Source organism: Euleptes europaea, chromosome 18 (assembly GCF_029931775.1).
Source record: "Euleptes europaea isolate rEulEur1 chromosome 18, rEulEur1.hap1, whole genome shotgun sequence".
Taxonomy (NCBI): Eukaryota; Metazoa; Chordata; class Lepidosauria; order Squamata; family Sphaerodactylidae; genus Euleptes; species Euleptes europaea.
Genome location: NC_079329.1, coordinates 42,594,869 through 42,621,589, shown reverse-complemented (window position 1 = coordinate 42,621,589; position 26,721 = coordinate 42,594,869). Strand labels below are relative to the sequence as shown.

Sequence of the window (26,721 nt, the reverse complement as noted above, 5' to 3'; positions counted from 1 at the left end):
CCATTAATCAGAAACTGGATGTTGTTACTAAAGATGTAAAAGATGTCAAAGCTCAAATGTCAACTATGAAGATGGATATGCAGGCTATGGACACATCACTTAAAAAGGTGGTGGAAGAACATAAAGACACAAAGAAAAAAATAGAATCCCAAGAAAAACAGATTGAAGCAATACAAGGCAATCAGGTTGTTGCAAAGGACCAAATTGCCATGATGGAGATGAAGGTCAGAGAAACCAACCTTCGTCTACGCAATTTACCAGAGGCGATGGGTGAGAATAAAGACACTCTCCTTCCCAATTTGGCTTATTTATTTAATATGGAAGAAGAAGTATTAGGCCAAGCAATAAATAGAGCCTATAGAATACCATTGCCGGCAAGAATGAAGAGATCTAAGCCAAGGGATCTTATGATAGTCTTCTATGACACTAGGATTAAAGATAAGATGATGAAGATTCATTATGACAATCCAGTGTCAGTAGGAGACACTTCTTTGATACTCCTTAAGGACATACCAAGACATTTGCTCTCTCAGAGGAGTAATTACAAAGAATTTGTATCTGTTTTGAAAGCTAATGGTATCAAATACCGATGGATAATGCCACAGGGCTTGGCCTTTACTTACAAAGAAATAAAGACAACAATCACATCACCAACAGATGTTGGGAAATTTTTGAGAAAATATAAGAGAGAACTTAGGGGCTTAACTTCGGAACAAAAAGAAGAGGATGAAGAAGAGGAAGAGGAGCCACAGGGAGCAGAAGGTGGTGCGGATCAATAAATTTAACATTTTGCTTTGTATAATATTACAGTATGGCAAAAGTAATTTCATGGAATGTGAATGGACTGAATGAAAAAATAAAGAGGGCCAGAATTTTTAAATATCTACAGAAATATAAATACTCCCTAATTTGTCTGCAAGAGACTCATATTGCAACAAGAAATAGAAAATATTTGGATAGACAAGTGCTTGGACAAGCATTTGTCACTTCAGTCAATACAAAAACAAAGGGAGTAGTGATATACGCACATCCTAGTCTGAGCCCTGAACTACTGTATAAAGATGATGAAGGAAGAATTGTAATTATTAAAACAAAAATATTGGGACAAAAGACAATTGTGGTAGGAATATATGCACCTAACGAAGGGAAAGCAAAGTTCTATGAACGATTACATGAAGTAATCTCTCAATATGCAAATGAACAGATTCTCTTGATGGGAGACTTTAATGGCGTTGTTTCACCGACTACGGATAAAAAATCAGAAGCAAAAGACAAAAATGAGGGATGTTTACCTAAAACCTTCTTCTCCATGGCTTCTGAACTGGAATTACAGGACATCTGGAGAACTATGAATACTACAGCCAAAGAATTTACTTTTTATTCAGCAAGACACGACTCACACTTCAGGATAGATATGATATGGACCAGCAAATCAATTTTTACGCAATTACGTAAAATTCAAATTGTGCCTAGAACTTTCTCTGATCATAACCCAGTTACATTTGAGTGGAACAGCAAGCAGGCATTTAGATGGCGATTGAATGATAAACTTTTAAAAGATGTAAAGATTCAAAAGCAACTACAGGATTTAATTACAGACTTTTTTGAATTAAATCTCAATGGAGAAACATCTCTAAATACAGTCTGGGATGCATTCAAGGCAGTATTAAGAGGATTTATGATACAGAAAAATGTGGCATGGAAAAAAACTTAATTACAATTTACCAACAATATTCTTTGGGATTTACAAAAATTGGAACAGAAACTCCTTACAGTAACACAAGATGATGAAAAGAAATATATTTTAATGAAGATATCTGCATCAAAACATCAATTGAATCTGGTAACGATGGAAGAAATGAATAGAAATTTAAAGTTTGCCAAACAGAAATATTTTGAACATGCAAATAAACCAGGGAAGTTTTTGGCATCTCAGCTGAAAGATTCTTTTCAAAAAAGGATAATAACTAAAATTCAATCATCTAAAGGACCTGTGTATACAACTACAGATATACAAAAAGAATTTGTACAATTTTATACTAAGTTATATCAGAGAGACAATATTTCGAATAAGAAAATGGACAATTTTCTAAACTCAATACAAATGAAATCTCTTTCAATGGCCCAACAACAAATAATAGATGCCCCAATCACTAAGGACGAATTACAAGATGCAATAATGAAACAGAAAACGGACAAGACACCCGGGCCAGATGGAATAACTGCGTTATTTTATAAAACATTTAAAGACAGTTTAGTGGAGATCTTTTTATCACTTTGCAATACAATTTTGGATAAGGGGGAGTCCCCAGAGACTTGGTCCCATGCATTTATATCATTGATACCTAAGGAAGGAAGAGATCCGGAAAAAACCTCCAATTATAGACCTATTTCACTACTGAATGTGGATTATAAAATTTACGCTTCAGTCTTATCGAACAGAGTAAAACATTTTATTAAAGATTTAATACATGAAGACCAAGCGGGTTTTGTTCCAGGAAGGCAAATCAAAGATAACATCAGAATCTTATTAGAGTCGTTGGAATATTATGACCAGAATAGTCAACAAAAAGCAGCCTTTATTTTTCTGGATGCAGAAAAAGCTTTTGATATGGTCTCTTGGGATTTTATGAAAAAAATATTGGAGAAACTAAACTTCGGAGACTGTTTCTTGAGAGGCATATCGGCAATATATACATCCCAGTACGCAAAAATTTTAGTAAATGAATCAATGTCAGATAATTGTTCAATAAGAAAAGGGACTAGACAGGGATGTCCCTTATCTCCGATACTCTTTATTTTGGTGTTGGAATCATTATGCTGTAAAATAAGAGACCTGGAGGACATCCGCGGACTAAGAATCAAGAAACATGAATTTAAATTGAGAGCTTTCGCGGATGACCTCTTGTTGATTTTAGAAGAACCAACACAATCAATGAAGCCTTTGATGGAGATTTTGGACATTTTTGGGAAAGTTTCGGGTTTTAAAGTGAACCGAGAAAAAACAAAAACGATATTTAAGAATCTGACAGAAATGGAACAGAGAGATTTTATCTTTTACACAGGATGGGAGAAGACTACTAAGGTCAAGTATTTGGGAATCTGGATCTCGGCAAAGAATAAAGAATTGATAATCAATAATTATTTTAAGTTATGGGGAAAGATAAAAACTGATATGATCATCTGGTCTAATAAAAATTTTTCATTCTTAGGACGTATAGCTACAGTCCAAATGAACATTCTACCAAGAATACTCTTCATGTTCCAAAATTTACCTATAATTTCACATATCAAATACTTTAATATTTGGAGGAAAGATATCTTAAACTTCATTTGGCAAGGGAAGAAACCGAGGATTGCATATAAATATTTAGTGGACTTTAAAATTAGAGGAGGTTTTGCGTTACCAAACTTTCAATTATATGCTGAAGCGGCTGCTTTAGTATGGCTAAAAGACTGGATTAATTTATCTAATACACGACTGTTAGATTTAGAAGGATTTGACAATATAAGTAGATGGCACGGCTATTTGTGGTACAATAAAATTAAGATACAAGCATCATTTAGTAATCATATAATCAAGTCCTCCTTATTTCATGTTTGGATGAGGTATAAACACATTTTGGAACCAACAACACCGTTATGGATCTCACCTCAAGAAATGCTAACTTTGCGCCCACTTAGACCAGACAAGTTTTTAACCTATCAAGATTTGATTGTTTGGGATGGAACAAAATATTCATTAAAAGACTTTCAACTCTTAAAAGAAGACCTGCAATGGCTCCAATATTATCAAATTAAATCTGTTTTCTTGCAAGATATGAAGAATGGATTTGCTAAGGATAGGTCAGTGTTTCACAAACTTTTGTTAGACAATAAGACTCAACTGATCTCTAAAATGTATAGTCTTCTTCTAACAATCTACTGTGAGCAGGAAACAATAAAACCAACAATGATTGATTGGGCGCAAACTGTGGGGCACAATATAACCTTAGATAAATGGGAAAGACTATGGTCAAAGGATTTGAAAGGAATAAATGCACAATCAATTCGGGGGAATATTTACAAAATGATGTATAGATGGCATCTAACACCTAAGAAAATTGCAAAGATATATAAGGTGACTTCCCCTAAATGTTGGAAATGCAGTAAAGAAATTGGTTCCTTTTATCATATGTGGTGGACTTGTGATAAAGCTAAAGACTTTTGGGATATGATTTACAATGAAATAAGAATAATTCTTCAAAGAAACTTACCCAAAACACCGGAATTGATACTACTCAGCATGATCCCAGATGATGTGAGAACACAAAGGACATTCTTGATCTATGCTACAACAGCTGCAAGACTGCTGTATGCAGCTAAATGGAAAGGGGCAGATATTCCTGGAAAAAAAGACTGGATTATAAAAATGTTTGAACTGGTGGAAATGGCGAAACTTACAGCTATTTTAAATCAAAAGGACAGTGAGCAATTTATGGGGGAGTGGGAGGTTTGGATGAATTACTGTAAACATGAATTAAGACTGGGAAAAATGGAAGAATACTTATTAATCTGATCCATGTGATAATAATAACGTTAATAATTAATACTAAATAGATTATATAGCTTAGGAATGAAAATGTTATGGTTTTATTGGAAAGAATTAGGATCAGAACCCATCATGACGGAATTTAACCATTTTATTAAGAGGCAGACGGAGGTGAAGGGGAAGTCAAATTTTTTTTTCTTTTCTTTTTCTTTTATTTTTCTATCATTATGTACTTAGAATATTAGCAACATACCTAGACATTTAAATGGTATATAGTATATACTTTTAAATTGTTGCTTGTCTAATGGAAAAGATATAAAACCAATAAAATTTGTTAAAAAAAAAAAAAGAGAGAGCATCTAGTAAGCATGGATACACTGCAGCTTCAAAGCTGCCAATACAGACCTGGGCTGCAAAGCCTAACTTAACGCATGTTTACACGATTACATCACAGGTGCAAGATCAAACGGCCTGGGAAACAGCGAGATAGCAGAGCACAGGGGAAAGGAGGGAAGAAGGAGTGAAACAGGAATCTAAACACGGCCTGGCCGTTAGCTACTCAAGGTTGAGACTCGGGAGGGGTGAGGAACAGGGAGTGGGAATCACAGAGCAACAGAACAGCAAACACAGACCTAACACATGTCAAGAGCCTGAACCAGGATCTGACCGCTTGTACGGGCCAGACCCGACAACAGAGTTGAAAGAAACAATTCAGCAGACTTCCTCACAGGTGTGCATGGTTAAATGGATGCAGAATTTTGGTGAAATGATTCCAATGGAGACATGGGAATGTTTATGGACGTCAGGAATCAAGTTTTCTTTTTCACAAGCGATCAGAGAAAATTAGTATAAAATGTTTTACAGATGGTACCTCTCTCCGAAAGATCTGCAAAAATGCAAAAACCAAATCATGTGAATTGCTGGAAATGCTCAGACTGAAGGGATCTTATTTCACCAATGGTGGACATGCAAAAAAAGCCAGCAATTTTGGAAGATTGTACACAAAGACATACAAAGCATTTTGCGCCTTGGGAGGTGGTAAGCTCTCCTTCCATGGAGGTTTTTAAGAAGTGGTTGGATGGCCATCTGTCAGCAGTGCTGATTCTGTGACCTTAGGCAGATGATGAGAGGGAGGACATCTTGGACATCTTCTGGTCACTGGGGGTGTGGGGGTGAGGTAGTTGTGAATGTCCTGCATTCTGCAGGGGGTTGGACTTGATGACCCTGTATATTCACAAAATATATCTCCTGTAGTAGCACATTACAAAAAGTTAAAACATGTGGATAATGATATTAGTTTTTTTTGCCATTTGACAATATAAACCACAGAAATTTCAAAAGGCAAATGTGGACAAAATTTTGTGTCAACAGGAATCTCAGTTCATTTTTCTCTTTAAATCTATGGAACCTTATGGGTTAAATGCTATGTGTGACTACACAGGTTTTTTGTGAATATATCTTTAAGGAATGTTAAAAAGAAAAAAGTTTAAAACCTCTCTTGCCAAGCCTCTTTTCTCAATCCACTGGGACACAAAGAAAACTAGTCTGAGACTTCTTCATATATTGACTGAACATATGTAGAAGCTTAAGCTTGTAAGTATTGAATTTAACAAGGCATCAACATATGCATTTTGATATGTTTTGTATTTTGATGAACATTGTTAAAGGAGTGTAAATTATGTTATTTGACATTATTAGCTTTCAACATGGCTGCAAAAAGAAAGGAAGTGGACAATATTCTATTATTTATTGTGGGTGGCTGATGAAGACTGGGAAACAGGAGTTTTCACTGGGATCCTGTTCCACCCCCTCTATTTTGTGTGACTGATCGTTTTGTATCCACTTACTGCTGAATATGGACTTGATGCATGTGAAAAGAACTCTCTCTCTGTATAAATTAGCAGCACTATAGAAATTGGAAGTGCATTTATTGTTGTGTGTGTTAGAATTTACAAGTATAAAAATTGTTATACTTTAGGCAACAGCACCTTGTTTTTGTTTTGTATGAATATAACAATTTATTGTAACACATAGCCATAGCAGCTGTATATTTTGAATAATATATTTGTGCGAATGACTGAGCACAAAGTTTTTCCCCCTTTCCTCTCCTCCCCCCCCCCCCACTATCTTTGGATAAGGCAATACTTGGGGGAGATTGCATCATCCTCAATTAAGATATATTAGCTGAATGTAATTCTTTTCTTCACAAATCCTGAAATGCTGGATATCTCTTATAAGATCAGTTTTATTTGGAAATTTGGGATATTTCTAAGGAATGGGAGGGCTGCTATTAATATACATTATTTTATGGGCATAATAACTTAAGATAGTTTATTTACAGCCCTTAGCCAGATAAAACAAGGTCCATTGACTAATATATTCTTACAAACAAAGAATTACAGTCCGAGTCTTATAACACTTAAAAAGAGAAAAAACAGAAATAACTTAAAAAGAGAAATAACAATTGGAGATACATCTTCCAATTGGGCTAAGAGACTGTTCTATGGCGAAGAATTTTCATTGCTGCCGTGCAAAATTTCGCAACCTTGTAGGAGCATCTCAATCTTTTCTCCTGCCCTTTCAGGTCCCATTCTCAATAAGAGGGGCTCAATAAACTTAGAATGGGGTAATGTGCAAAAACTACAATTCAGGAGGGCATGCTCAATGGTTTCGAAGTCCCTTGATTTACAGGGAATAATTTAAAAAAATTTAACGTATTGTGTAATCTTGACCCAAGTGTGAGCTGTGAGCCATGTTTTAAGACATATGGACTAAATATTTGTATATAAAGGCACACAGAATAATAGGTAAATGTGTAATTTCAATGTAAATTTTTTTTGGGGGGGGTCATGTTATTTATTAAGATAATACTAATTGGACTTTTCACCCTTTTTTCTCCTTCCAAAAGGCTTTAATATATATTTTTTACCTTCTATTATGTCTGTAAATAGCAGGATGTGTATTGTAAAATTATGCATGTATGACCACTGAAGGCCTTTAAAGGGCTAAAATGCGTCTGGTCTTATTTTGGTCATTGTATGTATTAATATCCGCTGTATATGTGTTGGTAATATTTGTAAACATTTCTGTGCTTTTTAGGAAGCTCCATTTTAGGCCCTGTGTTTTTAAATACAATTGTGCACAATATATAATTGTTATAATAGATAGTGTTTAGCTCAACCCCTTTGTATTCCTCTGTCAGGTTGAGTTTCTTCCCCCCCTTTTTTTCTTCAGTTGTTTATTGGAGGATAATAGGTTAAAATTAATAGGTTAAAATTATGGGTGAGGAGATAGCAACGGGATATTAGGAAAAACGTTTTAACAATAAGGGCAGTTCACTGGTGGAATAAGTTGCCGAGGGATGTTGTGGGTCCTCCCTGCTTGGAGGTGTTTAAGCAGAGGATGATTATTTGTCAGGGAATTTTTAGGTCATCTTGCATGATATAAGGGTTGGACTGGAAGGTCTTTAAGCCCCATCCAACTTTTTTTAATTCTATGATTCTAACCCTGCTTAGGTTCAGAGGCTAATTAGATGAAATCTGTGGAATAAATCAAGACAGTTGAATTGATGCAGCAACCAGTCCAGACCCACTGGCCAGAAGTGGCCCAAGAGGCTGTGGTTTTTCAGCCTATCCACTGTCCACTCAACCAGCATGGGAACTACCCACATGCCTTGGCCCCCGCTCAGACCCTTCATGGCTGCGTCTGACTGCCTGGACATTGCGTGGCAAGCATTATTAGCTCAAGAGTTTTCAGAACAGCTTACATACACAATGTTACCCACATGTAAACTGTATACATTTCATCTATACAACTACACCTAGAAAGCGTATGTGAAATGGTGCCGGCAGAAGCACTGCCAGCCACAATCTGCAAGTCTTCCTCTGATCTTTTAATTTTTGCAAAATGGATTGTCTCAGGGTCTCAGACCATACAGGGAGCACAGACAAGTACTGTCCCTGAGTATATTTGTTTTTCCTCTCTCCAGGCATCCAGCAAACATTAGGTTTCATTAGAGCCAGCGTGGTGTAGTGGTTAAGAGCGGTGGTTTGGAGCAGGGGACTCTGATCTGGAGAACCGGGTTTGATTCCCCGCTCCTCCACATGAGCGGCAGAGGCTAATCTGGTGAACTGGGTTGGTTTCCCTACTCCTACACACAAAGCCAGCTGGGTGACCTTGGGCAAGTTACACACTCTCAGCCCCACCTACCTCACAGGGTGTCTGTTGTGAGGAGGGGAAGGTGATTGTAAGCCGGTTTGATTCTGCCTTAAGTGGTAGAGAAAGTCAGCATATAAAAAACCAACTCTTCTTCTTCTTCTTAACGGTACATCATTACCCAATTAATTGGCAATTCTGAGGTTCCTAATGTGGAGGCTTCTTGTAGTGCGCCAGGCTCTAATGAAACCACAATCTGAGCCCCTGAGGGAAGTTCCTGACACTGGACGTCCTGGTCACATCAACAAAAAGAGCATCTGTTGTGATGGAATTTATAACTTCAAGATATTCCATTATGCTGGTCTAGTGTGTTAATTTGAATACCTTCCCTAAGGTCACATGTCCACATAGGCAGTTCAGTTAGTTGAGAGTGCTTGCATGAACCTGTTGGAGTTGCGCCTTAGATTGAAACTCTTTTAACTACATTACAGCATCCAGAGTAGGATTGCTTTCTATTTCCAAGGGACTGTGTCTTCCATAAAGACACGGGGGGGGGGGGTTCCTATGCCTGGATCCCACATTTGGGCCTAAAGCGACTTTAGTCATTCAAGGGCATAAACTTCTGGAAGGAGCAGCTCGAGACCCTTCTAGGATTTCCCAGAGGGGGCAATGCCCCCACCAGGCTGCCAGGTGGCATCATGACAAACAATATATCAATTGTTATCCAACCTTTGGTACATATTTAAGACTCACGAAGTATTCATGAATATTAATGTGTTCATAAATGTATTTGTATATACATGAATATCAATTCAATTGTAACAAAGGTACATATTACATTTGTAATACAAGTCTTATAAATTAACAGCTTTTAATACAGACTAAATACAAAATAAATGGAGACTACAGTGCCTTTTCTTTCTTTTATACAACACTTCTTTGTGTATTATGTGTAGCAGGAAAATGGGCCTGGTCCATGTTCAGCCTTGTCCCCCACTCCCCCCAGAAACTGAGACAACTGTGCCCATCTTTCACAGATCACAAGAGCTGCACTTACCTTCCTCAGCCATCACAGTCAAAAGAGAAAAAAACAGCATTTGCTGGATCTTCCCAGTGATGCAGGGCAAAAAAAAAAAAAAATCCAAATCTGCTTTTACCAGGCAGCTGGAAAAGGGCATCTTGCTAACCTACTCGTCCCAAAGCCTTGCCCCGCCTGAAGGAATCATGACATATTGCACTACTGCTGCAGCTGCCTTACATCCTAATGCCTCAGTGGAGGTCAAAGGCAAAGCAGTGACTTGGGCATCCATCATTTATCAGATAGTAGAAAATGGACTCCATGGCAGCAGCAGACACATCCTTCTGCCAAAGGGCGACATGGCTGTAATTCGAGACTTGAGGCACTCTTGTCCACACTCCATTTTATAAAGGAGGGTGAAGAGTTCATGGACAGAACGCATGAAGGGGCAACAGGAGGAGTAGAGTAAGGAATCTCAACAAATGGAGGCGCAAGCACCACAGGAGTGCATGGAAGACTGTGACCCACAGGAGCCGGAAAATCAGCAGTCATTCTGATCCTCTGTTGCTCAGCAATCGGTTCCAGGATCTCCCCATAGATACTGACTCTGGACCACTGGAACACGGGCTACCCCCCCCCCAAAAAAAAACTTTAAAGACATTTCTCAGGCTCCTGCGTATGAGAGGACTCAATCTTCTGCTCCCCAATTTAGGAAGAGGCGTGTTCTGGTAACTTGGGATTCCCTATGTGTGCTGACCAGACTTGTGGGCTTGAAAGGTCTGCTGCCTACCAGGGGCATGCATTCAGGATGTGACAGAAAGGGTAGGAAGACTCATCAAGCCCACAGATTATTACCCTTTCTTGCTCATTCATGTGGGAACAAATGATATTGCCCGACACAGCATAGAATGTATTAAAAGAGACTATGCGGCTCTGGGTAAGAAGGTGAAGGACCTGGAGGCACAGGTTGTTTTTTCATCAATTCTTCCTGTTGAAGGTCATGGCTTAGGAAGGGAAAGAAGAATACTACAAATTAATTACTGACTGCATAGATGGTGTCGTCAAGAAGGGTTTGGATTTTTGGACCATTGCTTAAGCTTTCGAGAGGAAGCTCTTCTACTGGGAGATGGTTTGCACCTCACGAGAGTAGGAAAAATGTTTTTGGTGAGAGCCTTTCCAACCTGATAAGGAGGGCTTTAAACTAAATTCTATGGGAGAGCGAGACAAGAACTTAAAGCCTAGCGTGATGACAATAACTGGAGAGGATAACAATAAAGATTTGAGGGGAGTGCCATGTATGCAAGGAAACATAAACTTTCGGGTAAGTTCAGAAACTAAAACCTCAGGGCACATAAACCATGGATTCCAATGTCTGTACACTAATGAGCAGAGTATGGGAAACAAGCAGGAAGAACGCGAAGCCCTAATACAGGAAGGGGATTTTGACCTAATTGGCATTACTGAAACTTGGTGGGATATCACTCACGATTGGAATATTAGGATTGAAGGTACAACTTGTTTAGAAGGGATAGACAGATAAGGAAGGGGAGGAGGAGTAGCATTGTATGTCAAAGATGTGTACACTTGTGAAGAAGTACACGAATCTGAGCATGGTAGTTCAGTTGAGAGTCTATGGGTAAAAATAAAAGGAGTAAGAAATAATCGTGATATTATGGTGGGGGTCTGCTATCGACCACCAAACCAGGCAGAGGACTTGGATGAAACACTCCTAGACCAGATTACAAAGTTCTCAAAGAGACGGGACATGGTGGTCATGGGAGATTTTAATTACCTCAATTCCTACATTTCCTCAGTCTTTTCTTGCGAGGGAAGCGGTGCTCAACATGGCATAAACAGAACACATGATGCAGGAAGGGATTTGCAGCCTAGGATTGGCATTGGTGTGGTGCACAAACACCTAGTTTCTTTAAATGAAATAGAGACATAGCTTATCTTGATAAGGCTTTTGATAAGGTTCCTCATAGAATTCTCATTGACAAACTGGGAAAATGTGGTTTAGATCTTATTACTATTAGGTAGATCTGTAATTGGTTGACAGATCGCACCCAAAGAGTGCTAGTTAATGGTTCCTCATCCACTTGGAGAGAAGTGACTAGTGGAGTTCCTCAGGGATCTGTGCTGGGCCCTGTGTTGTTCAACATCTTTATAAATGATTTGGATGAAGGAATAGAGGGGATGCTTATTAAATTTGCAGATGATACTAAATTGGGAGGGGTGGCAAATATGGTAGAAGACAGAGCCAAGATGCAGGATGATCTTGACAGGCTGGAGAAGTGGGCTAGAACTAATAAAATGCACTTCAACAAAGACAAATGTAAAGTTCTGTATTTAGGTAGGAAAAATCAAACGCATAATTGTAGGATGGGGGAGACTTGTCTGAGCAGTAGTGTGTGTGAAAAGGATCTTGGGGTCTTAGTAGACTGAACACTGAACATGAGTCAGCAGTGTGATGCAATAGCTAAAAAGGCAAATGCGATCTTGGGCTGCATCAACAGAAGTATAGTGTCCAGATCATGCAAAGTGATGGTATTGCTTTACTTTCCTCTGATTAGACCTCACCTAGAGTACTGTGTTCAGTTTTGCGCACTGCAATTTAAGAAAGATGTAGACAAGCTGGAAAGTGTCCAGAGGAGGGCAACAAAGATGGTGAGGGGTCTGGAGACCAAGTCCTATGAGGAAAGGTTTAAGGAGCTGGGTATGTTTAGCCTGAAGAGGAGAAGACTGAGAGGGGATATGATAACCATGTTCTTGAAGGGCTCATATAGAGGATGGTGCCAAGTTGTTTTCTGTTGCCCCAGAGGGTCGGACCAGAACCAACGGGTTGAAATTAAATCAAAAGAGTTTCTGTCTAGACATTAGGAACAAATTTCTAACAGTTAGAGCGGTTCCTCAGTGGAACAGGCTTCCTCATGAGGTGGTAAGCTCTCCTTCCCTGGAGGTTTTTAAGAAGCTAGATGGCCATCTGTCAGCAATGCTGATTCTAAGACCTTAAGCAGATGATGAGAGGGAGGGCATCTTGGCCATCTTCTGGGTATGGAGTAGGGGTCACTGGGGGTGTGAGGGGGGAATGTAATTGTGAATTTCCTGCATTGTGCAGGGGTTTGGACTAGATGACCTTGGTGGTCCCTTCCAACTCTATGTTTCTATGAGACCCTCCTAGAATAACTTTGTAATATCCCATGCATGGTGGGACATCCTCCTTGCTGCAAATTAAATTGGAACATTGGATTTAAGCATGAAGGCTCCTTTTGCTTGAAACCAAGGACATCTTGGACCCACCTATGTTTTCGTGGATTGACATGATCCAGTGGGGAGAGAACCATCTGCCAACTGGGACATCTTGTGCAAGTTGTTCCTTTCTGTTTCTGCAGTGTTACACGTTCCTAACATTGTTTAAGTTATGTTAGCCAGACCAAAGGTCAGGATTAAGGAAGGATTAAAGGCACATGGAGCTGTCTCTTTAGTAATACAGGAACCTCTGAGCTGAAGAAGGCAGGCACTCCCCTCCCCATTGGCGGTGGAAAGTGCAATCTATTTCTTGCCTCCAAGGATGAGAAGTACACAGGCATGGCAAGATGTCCTCCTCATTCTCAAACAAAATGTGTAAGTCCACTGTACTGTTCCCGGCTATTTGATTAAAGGATAAAGGAATACATGGAAATTACAAGCATATTTTAAGTAGATCTTCATGTTACAAGATGCTGGAGATCTGTCACCCATGGCCTAAAAGCATGGGTTAGTGAATGGTGTTAAAAGAATGGTATTTAAGGTGTTAAAAGCACTTTGCTTTTTTCCAGATTCAAGCTATGATTTGTATCCCAGTACATAACTTCCTCCTGTCTGTAGAAGGCAGCACACCCATTTGTACTGCAGATCCTATGTATATCTATCCTATGGAGTTCAGTGGGGTTTATTTTCAAATAAGTGAGCATAGGGCAAAGCCTTATTTTAAAAGCAAGGTCTACCTTTGTCACCTGCTAGCCTTTATATAATCACTTCCCTTCCACAGGTGTCATCCACAAAGGTGTAAGGAACCCACCTTACTCCTGGCCAGTTGTTGCAGCTCTTTTGGAGGACATGGGATGTAAGAACATCTGTAACGGTCTCCCCTTTTTTGCTTGCACCCTTCTCCCTCCTCAGTGAATACTTGAAAAAGACAAGCCTAAAGGCGGCACTGGCAAACCAGTCTCTGTTAGTCTCTTGCCATGAAAACCCCAAAAGGGGTCGCCATAGGTCAGCTGCGACTTGACGGCACTTTACACACAAAGATCTCAGAAAGGCAGAGCGCAGCCACAAGAGCAGCCTGAGGAAGGGAACTCAGCCAGTCCCTTGCTAGTGGGGACAGGGGGGGGGGGGCGGGAGAGTGTGCGTAGCCACCACAGGCCCCACTATGGCCCAATGTTGCTCAAACTGTCAGGTAGGATGGCAATTTCACCTGTGGAGGAGAGAAGCAGCAATCTCAGCTGGGGGTGGGGTGATTTCTCAGCCGGGGGGAGGGAGCGGGACGTTATGGCTGCTCCTGGGTGGTGGGGACAGCATGCTGCCTCTCAGCCTCATGGCCACAACCGACAGAATGGCTCCCCCAGGGGCTTCCTCGCTGCCGCTACCAACTCCCTTGATGCGGCCAATGAAATCCACACTGCTTTCGTCCTCCAACTGATGACTACAGCCTCAGCAGCAGCCCAATAAATGTGGGAAGGGCAGAGTAAAAACCCTGGCATCCAGGTCCGCCTGGAAGCTGTGCCCCCCTCAGCAGACCCAGGTGCCTCACTTGCTGTCGGTGCTGCAGCTGGGGCCAAACACCACAGCTCCCCACATGGTCACAGAGCCAGAAGGGGAACTACCTCTTCACTTGTTCCCCAGCCCTGAGTTAGTCTGGGGGCCTCAGCTTCCTGGCCACATCCATTGCAGAAGCCCTGGCTGCTCCCAGAGATGCCTCAAAATGTTTCTCCAACACAGACTCCCTGTGCTCACTGCACGAGTCCTTGTCCAGGCTGTCAAAAAGAACTTAGAGCGACCACTGATGCATCCAGCAGAGGAGCTTTGGGGGGCCAGCGCTGCAACACTTTCAAGCTAGTCTGTGCACAAGTCTGTTATGGGGAGAGGGAGGCTATTTTGAGCCCTTGCTTGGAACCCACCCACCAATCATGGGATCTACACAATGCACTGTGAACAATTTTATCAAGTATTCTTAGAATGGCAATGCTGTAATAAAAATCTGTTCTGTTCATGCGATCTACACATTGCAATACATTACTAGATTCTTTTCCCATCTTAGCAATGATCATTATCAACAGTTTATTTGGTTCCAATAACTTTATAAATAACATAACTAGTAAACTGTACAGCAACATGAGACGAAGGTGGGCAGAGCTTCAAAGATCCATTGAGAAAAGTTTCTTTCCAATCCAGAGCTCCATTTTATTGAACACTCTTAACCACACAAAGAGCTCTTGATCAGGAAATCAACTGAAGAGGATTCCCAAGTCCTTATCCACTTGCTATCTTACTAAATTAGAAATGGTTTAAACTCTGTATTATATATTTATGTCATTTACTTATCAGCACGTTAAACTGGAAATCTGTTTAAAAGCTGAAAAAATGTTCAAAAGGAAAAAAATCCTCAAACTATTACAGCTTTGGGTTGCAAAATATGAACAGAAATACAAATACTTTTATAACTATTATTCAACTTATCAATTTTTTTCCTGAAGTTGTCTTAATAATATACATACTAAAGAAATAAAACTTTCCCCACACATTCCTTATGGAGGCATTTATCAATCAAGGCAATAAAATTAAAGCAGGACAAATATTAGACCTACACGGAGGTTGTTTGCCATCTGCTTTAAAAAGTGAAGTCACCATAGAGTTAAGTACAAAATTCTGCATTGAACAACAACTGCTGGTGTAGTATCTTGATCAGCTATGGAGACCAAGGTTAGAGTAAAGCCCTAGGATAGATATTACTTCAGCAATTTTTCCAATCATATGGATACAGGATGAGTGGGCAAAAAAATTCTGGTGCATTAGAGGCTTAAACAAATATAGGGAACATTCCATTTGATGCTGTGAAGATGGAACATTTGCCTACTGCAGGTCTTCCAAAGCAAACCCATAAGTCAGTGTCTGATCTGAACTACACAGTCAATCTTGTCCTCAGAAGAATATCTGTTTGGCATCTCCTGGACTCTGCTCCATGGGACAATAGGGACATTTTAATCTAAAGACAAAGAAAATTGATTAGTTTGCTGATGGTTGCCTGGTTTTTGCAACCTCAAAACCTATTGGAATAGTCCTTCCCATCTCCCCTCAATAGCACAATGTTTTCAACCTAGTTTGACAAACAGCCAGCCAAGCAACCAGAGCCTCAAATCATATGAGTTACATTACTCACCTGACAGCCAACATCATTATTTTCATTTGTTTTTTCTAATAAATCTTGCATTCTAACCCCACCCCCATGAAGAGACAATTCTGTTCAGCAGTTTTTGAACCTCGACTAAGTTTTTGACGAATTTCTGCTGAGCAACGGTTAATATTTTGCATATGTTGCTTATCTTATTCAGTACTGGTGCTTTTCCGCCCAAGACACAATTTTGTCACAATTTCTATTAGAAGAAGAGTTGGTTTTTATATGCCGACTTTCTCTACCACTTAAGGCAGAATCAAACCAGCTTACAATCACCTTCCCTTCCCCTCCCCACAACAGACACCCTGTGAGCTAGGTGAGGCCGAGAGAGAATGACTTGCCCAAGGTCACCCAGCTGGCTTCGTGTGGAGGAGTGGGGAAACAAATCCAGTTCACCAGATTAGCATCTGCCGCTCATGTGCAGGAGTGGGGAATCAAACCCGGTTCTCCAGATTAGACTTCACCACTCCAAACCACTGTTCTTAACCACTACACCACACTGGCAAAGAGGCATTTGTCTAGCTGACAGTTCATGAACTGTATAGTATTGCTGAAGTTATTGTTGCAGAAATGCATACCTGCTTAATGTTTCAATGATTGTATCCAAAGGTCTGGTGGCTTCTCACTTTAATTAATCTAACCTTATCATCAACACAAAGACAATACATAGAAAGCCCAAGCCACAGTTAAGCAATGATTTATTGAGACATAGTTTCTGAAACATGGAAATGCTTTTAAAGGAAAACCAAATCTATATGGAGTCTTCTGTCAGGTCTCTACAAAAGCAGCCAACGTATAATCTTCGAAAAATGTTGCTCTTGTTTACAGTTGCCAGATATTATTCTTGCTTCCAACCTCTTCATAATCATGAATACAACAGTTCAGTTACTTGTTCATACCATACCACATCGCTAACATATGTCATATTAAAATGAACTGAATTTTTTAAATGAGTAGGATTTTTACTTACTTGCTGCCATTAAACATTTTATTCAGAGCATCTCTTGATATAATATGACCACAAACCAACTTCATAGGTGGGTTATTATCTGTTGTTTGCTGACGAAGGATGGGGCAGGCGAATATTGAATGATACCAGCACTTTTTACCAAGGTCAACTTCAATCTATACAAAAATAAAAGATTAATGTCATGGCCAGTTTTAGATCAAAAACTCACATGGGTATCCGTAAGTTTAAGAGAAGTTCAAGGTTGCTGTATTTGATGTCCATGGCAAAGAGATCTTGCTGATGCACCAGCACAGCAGCGCCAACAGGGCAGTTTCTGTCAAGAGTCATGCTTGTTTCTGTTCAAGTGTATCTATTGGTTTTGCTGCTTCCTTCCTGGGAATCGAAGCAAGGCTACTTGTACTCAAGCGAATGCTGGGAATCACTGCCTCTTCTGGGGGTTAATTCAAGCCAGAGAGAGCATGAAAGTACACATACTAGCACATAAAAGTTCATCCTAGGACTTAGGGGTCACTGGGGCGTGTGGGAGGGGGAAAGAAGTTGTGAATTTCCTGCACTGTACAGGGAGTTGGACTGGATGATCCTGATGGTCCCTTCCCACTCTGTGATTCTGTGACTTCAAGAGAAATGAGATCAGGACGGGTGTCAAAGAGGATGCTGATTCAGGGATCACAGAGTTACAGCTATAAGGGGAAATTTAATTTGAACATTTCCAATTTTTGCCTCCTTACTAGTTTGTTAAAGAAAAATCCTTCTCAAGTAACTATCCACAATGGCTCAATTTAGGCATCACACTAAACCATGATTTGCACTAACCACTGTTCAGAGAGGCTCATTTTTATTTTCTGTCTCTTCCACATTCCTATGGTTCAGACGCTTCCAGAGGTGAAGCAACACCTGTAGCTATTATTTGTCAATGCAAACATTATGCTAAATCATACAGAGCACAAATCACGGTTTATAAATATAATTTGGATCAGTGTCTAATTCTGGTTTGCTAGGGCTCAATTCAGACCACACCAAACTGACTTCCTAAGTCAGTTACAAATAGATGTAGTTTAGTTCAGTCTTTATGATGGCCCGCAGGTCATTCAGAAGAGAAAAACAAATAGTAACAGATAAAAGCAGCATTATAAAATTAATTATCTACATAAAACCTCTCTATACATCACTCATCCTAATATATCTAACAGTTAAAAAAATAGAATCTGAGTAAATTATGCACTGGACATTATCTCAGCCCACATTTTTACTGCAGAACACGGAAACTTCACCACAGAAACCACAGGTTTTTTAAGAAGTAAAATGCAAAGAGTGTGATCCAGGCCAGAGGACACAGGCACAGCTGACTTTTCTCAACAGGAATCCATGAACTAAGACTGCATTCTTCCATTAGTTAATTCCCTTCCATTGTAGGAAGAATGCCGTCACACTGCTAGAAGCTGGAAGAAAGTAACCTGGAACAGCTTCTCATCACCAAGAATACCTACGATTATTTATAAATCTGCAAGAAACTTGTAATAAGTCCAATTGCATAAAAAAAATTAGGTTTGAAGTCAGCACGCTGAATAATGAAAATTTATAGCTGATTTCACTGAAGTAAATGCTATTCTCAAAAGGGCCAAAACCCTGAAAATATAGCTTAGACATTTAAAAGAGAAAATCAGTTCAAAATTGAAAACGATTTAGGTGAAGCCATAGTGCAACAGAAACAAAGGAATATTTTCTTAAGCAGAGTGGATGCTCCTTCAAATGGGGTCATTACACACAATGAAAAATTTCCCTAATTGAAAACCTCCCTATTGGGTTATGTCAGATGATTCAATTCACTTTAGTGGAGCAGCAGACTGTACAAAGTTGAAGGGCTACCTGCAAATGATATACACTCTTTCTGAGGACCCTTCCATCTTCATGGCATGCAGCACCACCATCACAAAGCCACCAACTAATGGGAGGGGGGAAAACAGAGTTTCACTTACCTGTAACTGTTGTTCATCTGGTGGTCTTCTATGCAGGCACACATTGGGACTGAGCAGGCGCAGGCCAGTCACGGATAAGATTTGTCAGCTTCTAGAAAAATCTAAGCAAGAGTGCTCCCCTCCCCCTCGGGGCACGCAATCTTCCCGCCCAAACAATCACATGACCCGGGGGGAGGGAGCACTCTCCCCTCCAGTTCTCCAACCTGCCGCCATGGAGAGAGAACGTGCTAGCTTCTGCTCTGACGATGGAGTCCAAAAAGGCTCCTCTTTTCTACTGGAAAATGTACCCTTCTAGACGGTGTCACTTGCCTGCACATTAAGAGGGGGGGACTGACCAGAGAGTCAGATAAGATAGACAGGACACGGGAAGGTTATCTCTAGTTACACCTCATCCTCATTTCCTGTCACCTTTTATGTTTAGAGATATATTGTCAGGGAAACTTCCTCTCTCACTCTCTCTTCATCTGCCCTTCATCCAAGCAAGACCTAGAGCCGAGGGCTCCGGTCCTCAGGCCTTCCCACCCCAAGATGGAGTGGAAAGCAGATACCTTCTATACCTAGAGAATTAGCAAGGTAGATCAGGATAGGAACCCTTGTTTGTCCTTTCCTATCCAATGTGTATTTCAACAATAAATGTATCTTTAGTTTGATTAGAGCAAACGACTGATGCTCCTTTTGTTTTCACACTCACACGCACGTGTAGCTTCTGCCGTTTAGCTAAGCTTAATGCACTCTGCTAAATACTGGAAATTTCTCCACGATAATTTCCAACATTTTCAAGAAATGCCGTACCTGCGGCACCAAAATGGCGAAGACAGACACCCATCAAGATTGTCTTCTTTGTTTGGGAGGTCATATCTCCTCTAAAACAGCCCCTTTGGCTAGGAGAGTTATTTACTTATTGCAACCTCCTGTAGCAATAAGTCGGGTACCTGTGTCTTGGAATACACCGTGGGTTGGTATGGAGGCAATGTGTCAAACTCTATAAACTTTTATTACTTTCAGAACCCAGACATCATCTGTGATTATTGACCAAGCATGGTAAAACGCAGACAAACGGTCTGTAAAACAACCAGGAACCTCTAGTCATGCCTGTTTAGGCTTGTTGGGACGACCAGGAGACATCCTGGGACCTTTTCGGGCCCTAGGCCTATTCTGGAATTTCCTTTCCTGTTGAGTATTAGGGAAGGATGGGCGGAAGTGGGTCTGTTGGTAAAAGGCGCCCTGGTAACGGTAAGGGCGGGAAACCTGGGTGGGCTGGCGACCAAAATATATGGGCTTAAATGTAGGCACGTGGGGTGTAATGCCTAGGGACTTGGCATTATTTCTATTTTTCTTAAGGTGGTCTAGGAAGGTGTCAGTTTGGTCACTGAAAAGTGAGGTACCCTCGAAGGGTAGATCTTCTATCCACGACCTAGTATCATAAGGTAATGCGGATTGTCTAAGCCAGGGGTGGGGAACGTCAGGCCCGGGGGCCGTTTAAGGCCCGCGAAATCATTTGGTCTGGCCCTTCGTGGGTCCTGGCAGATCTCTAGCTCAGAAGGATCTAAGACTGGTGATCCGCCCCCCTCTCGCAGACAGGAATAGCCTCTATTCAAGGCAGATGTGAGTTTGTTTTGCTGAGAAAAGGAACCTTTTTCCCCCTTGCAGAAGAGTCATTAGCTATGGAGCTGCTAGGACCCCCCAAGAAATTGTATTAACCCTTTCCCACCTGGGCCGTGGAGAAACGTATTACCTCTGTACTATGAAAGGGCTTAGCCAGTGTGTCCTCATTTCATCCCTGTAGGTGGAGGTAGCAGGAGCCGGCTGTAGAATCCGGCCCTGACCATGTGGAGCAGGAGCAACTCCAGCGTGTGGCTGGACGGCTACGCCCGGCTGGTGCAACAGACCATCGTGTGCCACCAGATGGGCGAGTGCCCCACTGGTTGGAGGCCTGCCTGTTTGCCTGTACCCGGGGGAGGGGGGTGTCATCTGGGGTAGCTGCCTGCTTGGGGCTTGGTCGGCTAATTTTTAAGTTGATAATTTTGTACAGCCCGCAAATGATGTTATAAATATCCAAATGGCCCTTGGCGGAAAAAAGGTTCCCCATCCCTGGTCTAAGCCATGCATGCCATCTAATTACGATGGCGGAGGCAATGGACTTACTAGATGAATCGGCAACATGGCGGGCAGCCGTAAGTTGTTGCTTAGCTAAGGACATGCCCTCATTCTGAATGGCCTTAGCAGAGGGCTGCTGATCCTCTGGGAGAATCAAAATCTGCGGGGTAATGCGGTCCCAAAGGGTGTATTGATACCTCGCCATAACGGCTAGGAAATTAGAGATGCGCAGACCGACCACGATAGAGGAGTAAACTTTCCTGGCCAGAGCATCTAGTTTGCACCCTTCCCTATCCTGAGGGGAAGAGTGTGCGCCAGACCTGTATTTACCAGGCAACGCTTCCACGACTACGGAGTTAGGGGGAGGGTGCTGGTAGAGGAACTCCCCACCTTCCTTGTGAATTGTATATAAATTTTCTACCCTCTTAGAAGAGGAGGGGACGGAGGCAGGTTTAGCCCAATTCGCATGGGCGACCTCTAAAATGCTCTTTATCATAGGTAAGGCTACCGGTCCGGCATTGGGGCAATGGAGGATATCCATGATGGTATCAATGGGACCGGAATCATCTGGTTTAAATTCAATATTAAGGGTTTTGCCATGTGGATAAGTTGTTCCGCATACATACGGACGTCCCCCGCAGGGAAAACTGGCTTAGTGTCCCCGACAGTGTCCTCCGGAGAGGGGAGTGATGTGCGGGATTCTCCATCGGAGTCGTGGGAGATTGCCGCATCAGACTCCGAATGACCAGTGTCTCTCGACATAGAAGGAGATCTGGATAGTGTGATTTCACGGCGTGACTCTTGCCTGAGATGTTCTTGACGACGAGGAGTAGTGGAACCTTGAGTGTTCTCACAATGCTGAGGCTGATGGCGCCGAGATGGCGAACTTGATGAATGGCGGCGCCGAGTACGTGACGGTGATCTGGTGTCTCGATGGTCGTGTTGGCGTCGATGAGGTGACCTCAATGAGGAACGGCTGCCAACTCCGAATAAATAGAGGGTGTAGTAGAGTGTCGGCCTCAAGAGTATCGACGGCGAGACAAAATGGAACGACATCGAGAATAGGATCGGCGTCGAGAGGCGGATTGGCTCCGAGAGGAGTGTTGGCGCCGATGGCGAACAGGGCTTCGAGAGCGGTAAGATCGGTCCCGGTGTACAGAGAGATGTCGAGACACCGATCGGCTGAGACTGTGATGAGCCGGTGTTGACCGGTCCCGAAGCACCGAAGGGGAGCAGCTCCGATGGGTTGAGCGGTGGGACCGGGATCGATGCCGACGAGAAGGTGAGTGGTGGCGATGCGAACGGGAGGATCCAGAATCTCAGTAGGCGTCGAGTCGATGCTGACTCAATCCTTGCTTGGAGACAACAGGACTCTTGGCAATGGAGGCATGTCTGGAGCCCTGGAGAGATTGTGAGTCGTCGCCATCAGCCTTGACAACGGTGACCACTGACGCATATCCCATCTCGGTGCTGAGATGCGAAGGTGATATTTCCTTCGTTAAAGCCACATCCTTGTACATATGAAGGAGATGTTGGCTGAAAAGCTCTTTATCTTCCTGGGCCCTTCTCGGTAAAGGAGCCAAGGGGGTGGCCAGGGAATGTGGCAGCGAGTCTTCGATGGTTATCGGCTGCCGTCCAGCGACATCAGAGGCAAGAGACGCCAACGGATGAGGCGACTTAGGTTGGGATCGACGTCGAGGTGATCCTGAGGGTGATCGGCGCTGAGACGACCTCGATGAGCAGGAGGGTGAACGGTGTCGAGGCGACCTCGAATGAGACGGGCGTCAAGAAGAACCGCGGCCGCGGCCATCTTGCGATCCCGGGGCGATAAATGTTACCGGTTTAATAACCTGGGAGGTCGGAGCCTTGGGAAGGTTTGTCCTTTTTGGAAGTCCCTCCCGCAGCCCGATGATAATTTTTCATTGGGGGTCCTGGTTGATCCAACTGACCTTGAGAAGAAGTAGATGGGCCTGCTGCTGGGTCGGGTCGAAGAGACTCTTTGTATAAGTGAGAAAGAAGGCGAGCTGAACGGCCCTTCAAGGCCTTTGTAGTAAGTTTGGCGCAACTTCTACAAGTAGAGGAGATATGACCTCCCAAACAAAGAAGACAATCTTGATGGGTGTCTGTCTTCGCCATTTTGGTGTCACAGGTATGGCATTTCTTGAAAAGAGCAGCCTTTTTGGACTCCATCGTCAGAGCAGAAGCTAGCACGTTCTCTCTACGTGGCGGCAGAAAGAGAACTGGAGGGGAGAGTGCTCCCTCCCCCCGGGTCATGTGATTGTTTGGGCGGGAAGATTGCGTGCCCTGAGGGGGAGCGGAGAACTCTCGCTTAGATTTTTCTAGAAGCTGACAAATCTTATCCGTGGCTGGCCTGCACCGTCCCAATGTGGGACTGAATAGAAGCCATGCAGAGGAAATACAAAGGTAATCCGTTGCAGGCAAGGGAATATTTAAATTTGGAGCCAATAGCGCTTCATGCAGGGGGAAGAAAAAGAACAAGAGAACACCTGGGAAGGCTTGTGGTGGCAAAGAAAACAAGAGAAAGAGACAGGGATGAGCAGAAAATGAAGTCTCTCTTTAACGAACTCAGGAGGTGTCCTTTCCCATGTTAAGAACCCGAGGATGGAACCTCAGGGGGGCCCCAACTTCCCACTCTTGATCAGTGGGCAGAAGAGCAGTCAGCAAAGGGATGGGGATGATGATGAGCAGCATGTGACACAAGGGAGGGGGGTTCATTCCAATTACAGCACCCACGGAAGGACCATCCTGCCCAAGAAAGCCTCGGCCAAGTCACCGGAGTCGAAGCAACCCCCACACCTGACAAAAGTTGCTGCCTTACCAATATGCTCCAGAAAAGTGTTAGAAGGAATCCGGAAGTGACCACCCCCCTCCTCCTGGCAAGTACATGGGCAGTAATTCCTGGTAGAATTTGTACATTTTTTGTGTTTGGAATTTGTACATGAAAAGATTCATTCTAAAACTGGCCTGCTCATAGTGAATGCTCTGATTTTTCTTTCCAGGGACTCAAGTTTGTAGGAAGCAAAAAGGTAACAACAGGTCCTGTGACTTGTGAATCTATACACCAAGGGCACTTTGACATACAACTTGAATGATATCCCCTTGAGTGACAGGGACAGGATATTCTGGGGATTAAAATTTGGCAAGACTCCTAGGGAAAAAGGCATTGGGCCCTGTCGGGAAATGCAGGATAGAATAGTTTTAAATAAAACTAAATAAAATAAAAATGTTTTAAAATCAATAATTTCATTTTACTGGTGACTTGAATGTGGATGAGATCTCAGCAAGGCATCTCCCTGACCAGTCATGAGAACTGAGATGTGCATACAGTCTAAAGAATCTTGATTCTGGGGGACTATTTTAGGGGGCTGATTCTGGAATGGAAGCAAAACCACTGTAGTGGCCTAGAATGAAAACTTGTCCATGGAATGATGTGAACGTGGGTTATCAGGACTCCCAGAACCTGGACAAGGATCATAAATCTCACCACTGTCTCAACTATGGCATCTTGAATGGTGCCATGACATTCCTTCATCGTGAACAATATTCATGAATGTCAGAGAGTGCCGATTACAAATAAGATGAAGGACCTCTTTTGACTGATTATGAAACTGTGAATTTTTCAGGAAGGCCAAAGGCTTATGTAGATACTTTTCCCATCTGGAACATGATATAGATAAACTAAATAAAGATAATTGTGGCCCCTCAAATGCAGAGATGCACCATTAATGCCATTAATAACTTTGTAAAAAAGACAACAGAAGAGGACAGTTCAAAGGGGGGGGACTCTGTATGAAATTGTGATGAAACCTATAGACAAATGTCAGCAGTCTGTGACGAGCTGGAAAAAGTGGAATACCACCTCCATTTTGAGCCCCCACACAAGGAATAAACTTACAGTCTTCAAAACGGTTCTCCGGGTCCTTGGGAAGACTGTGGAGTCACTGGGAGGAGAGCTCCATCCATTTCTTAACTCTGACGGGATGCTAAGCTCCCCTCACTTTGAAACACGCCAACCCCCCACTCCCAAGATACGAGTGCAAAGAGACTGGTCTGGACACTCTCTTCCTTTTCCTGTTCCAAACCCAGTCGGATTCTGGGCCCCATTGTCATTGGCACAGAGTCACTGGGGACAGGCACTGTTCCCCAGAGTGGGGCAGGTTAGGAACCAAGGAGAAAAGAAAAGCTCCAAGCACACTCCACAACAAAGCGAGGCACCACTGTGAGAAGGCATGGCCACAGGGAAGCCCCCTCATCTTCTGCTTCTGTCTCAGAAAAGAAGGGAGGCTGGGCAAAGAAAAGAAGCAGTGAGGTGAAACAACATGAAGATGAGGCTTGTTCCCACACTGGCACCACCAGACTCTTCAGATGAAGGCCAAGCCAGGAGAGGGTGCCTCTCCTCTGAAGGGAGCCAATTCTTTGCAGAAGGCCCCACCTTTTGCTGCTTGCTCTCCTGCCCAAGACTCAGAATACACAGTAGATTTCATGACAAGTGAAATGCTTAGCTTAATTCCACACAACGGACACACAAAGCTACTTACCGGTAATTCATCTTTCTGATTCCAAACGCCAGTGCACTGTCTCTGTTCAATCACAGCTTTGATATTAATTAGTGCAGGCAGCGCTACACAACCTGCTGAAAAGCTGGGGAACAGAGCAATACGTTAAGACCTGAGGTTCTTTTGCAGGGGGACACTTTGAGACTTCAGTTGCAATAAGCAGAGGACAGAGCAACAGATGCTTGCATTCCTTTATATACTTTTGAACCATTAGTGCTTATAAAGTAATCAAGCACGATGGAATTTACAAAACGAAAATGAAAACTAAGAGTAGCTCCATACATAAATGGCTGGGTTCATTTTCCTCTGTATATGGCAATCCTTACTGGAGAGAGGAAAACACATGTGAATTGCAACATCCTGTCCACTTTTATGAAGAGAATGAGGGGAAAAAATAAGCCCCAAACAGAACTGCCCTAAATACACAAGTACAATTTAATTTTCATCACTAATGACAAAAGTTACTACAGAACCAAGACCAAACCAGTATGGCATAATCTGAGATGGTAAAAGCCACCACTCAGCACTCCATGGTATTTTACAGACGTGGACACCAGCATTCTTTAGCTTACAAAATGCAGAAAGGCCATTTCTTTAAGCACGTCCACTTCGTTTGCAGCCATCTGCCAATTCGTGGAGCACATTACTAAGCATTCTGAGAAGTTGAAACCAGGAAAGAATCTTCACTTACTTCTGTCTATTAATCATGATGAGTGATTAAAATAACTGAATTCCAACACCCTCTCAGCAAAGCCCAAGAAAGAGAGTCACCAAGCAGGCACCTCTTGAAAATGGCCCATCCGCATGGCTAGCATTTCTTTTTTAAATGCACATTTTCTTCTGTTTCAAAATTTATGCTGATTCTGTGAACTTAGGCAGATCTTGAGAGGAAGGGCAGGAAGGGCTGTGTCAGCGCTCGGGTCTTGTGGCCCTTTCTTACACACCCAGGAAAATGCCGATCACC

General features: G+C 42.3%; 1 protein-coding gene across 2 annotated transcripts in view; it reads right to left on the bottom strand.

The window, feature by feature from the left end:
- Positions 1-15,770: 15,770 nt before the first annotated feature.
- RMND5A (required for meiotic nuclear division 5 homolog A) overlaps positions 15,771-26,721 on the bottom strand; it is a 62,032-nt gene continuing 51,081 nt past the window's right edge. The window contains exons 7-9 of one of the 2 annotated variants that reach the window (XM_056863781.1): positions 25,740-25,842; positions 17,108-17,262; positions 15,771-15,948 (exon numbers count right to left, since the gene is read on the bottom strand). In XM_056863781.1, the coding sequence (XP_056719759.1) occupies positions 15,885-15,948; positions 17,108-17,262; positions 25,740-25,842 (322 nt within the window). In that variant the 3' untranslated portion in view covers positions 15,771-15,884. The remainder of the gene's footprint in view (positions 15,949-17,107; positions 17,263-25,739; positions 25,843-26,721) is intronic. The other variant, XM_056863782.1, reaches the window with a different exon arrangement.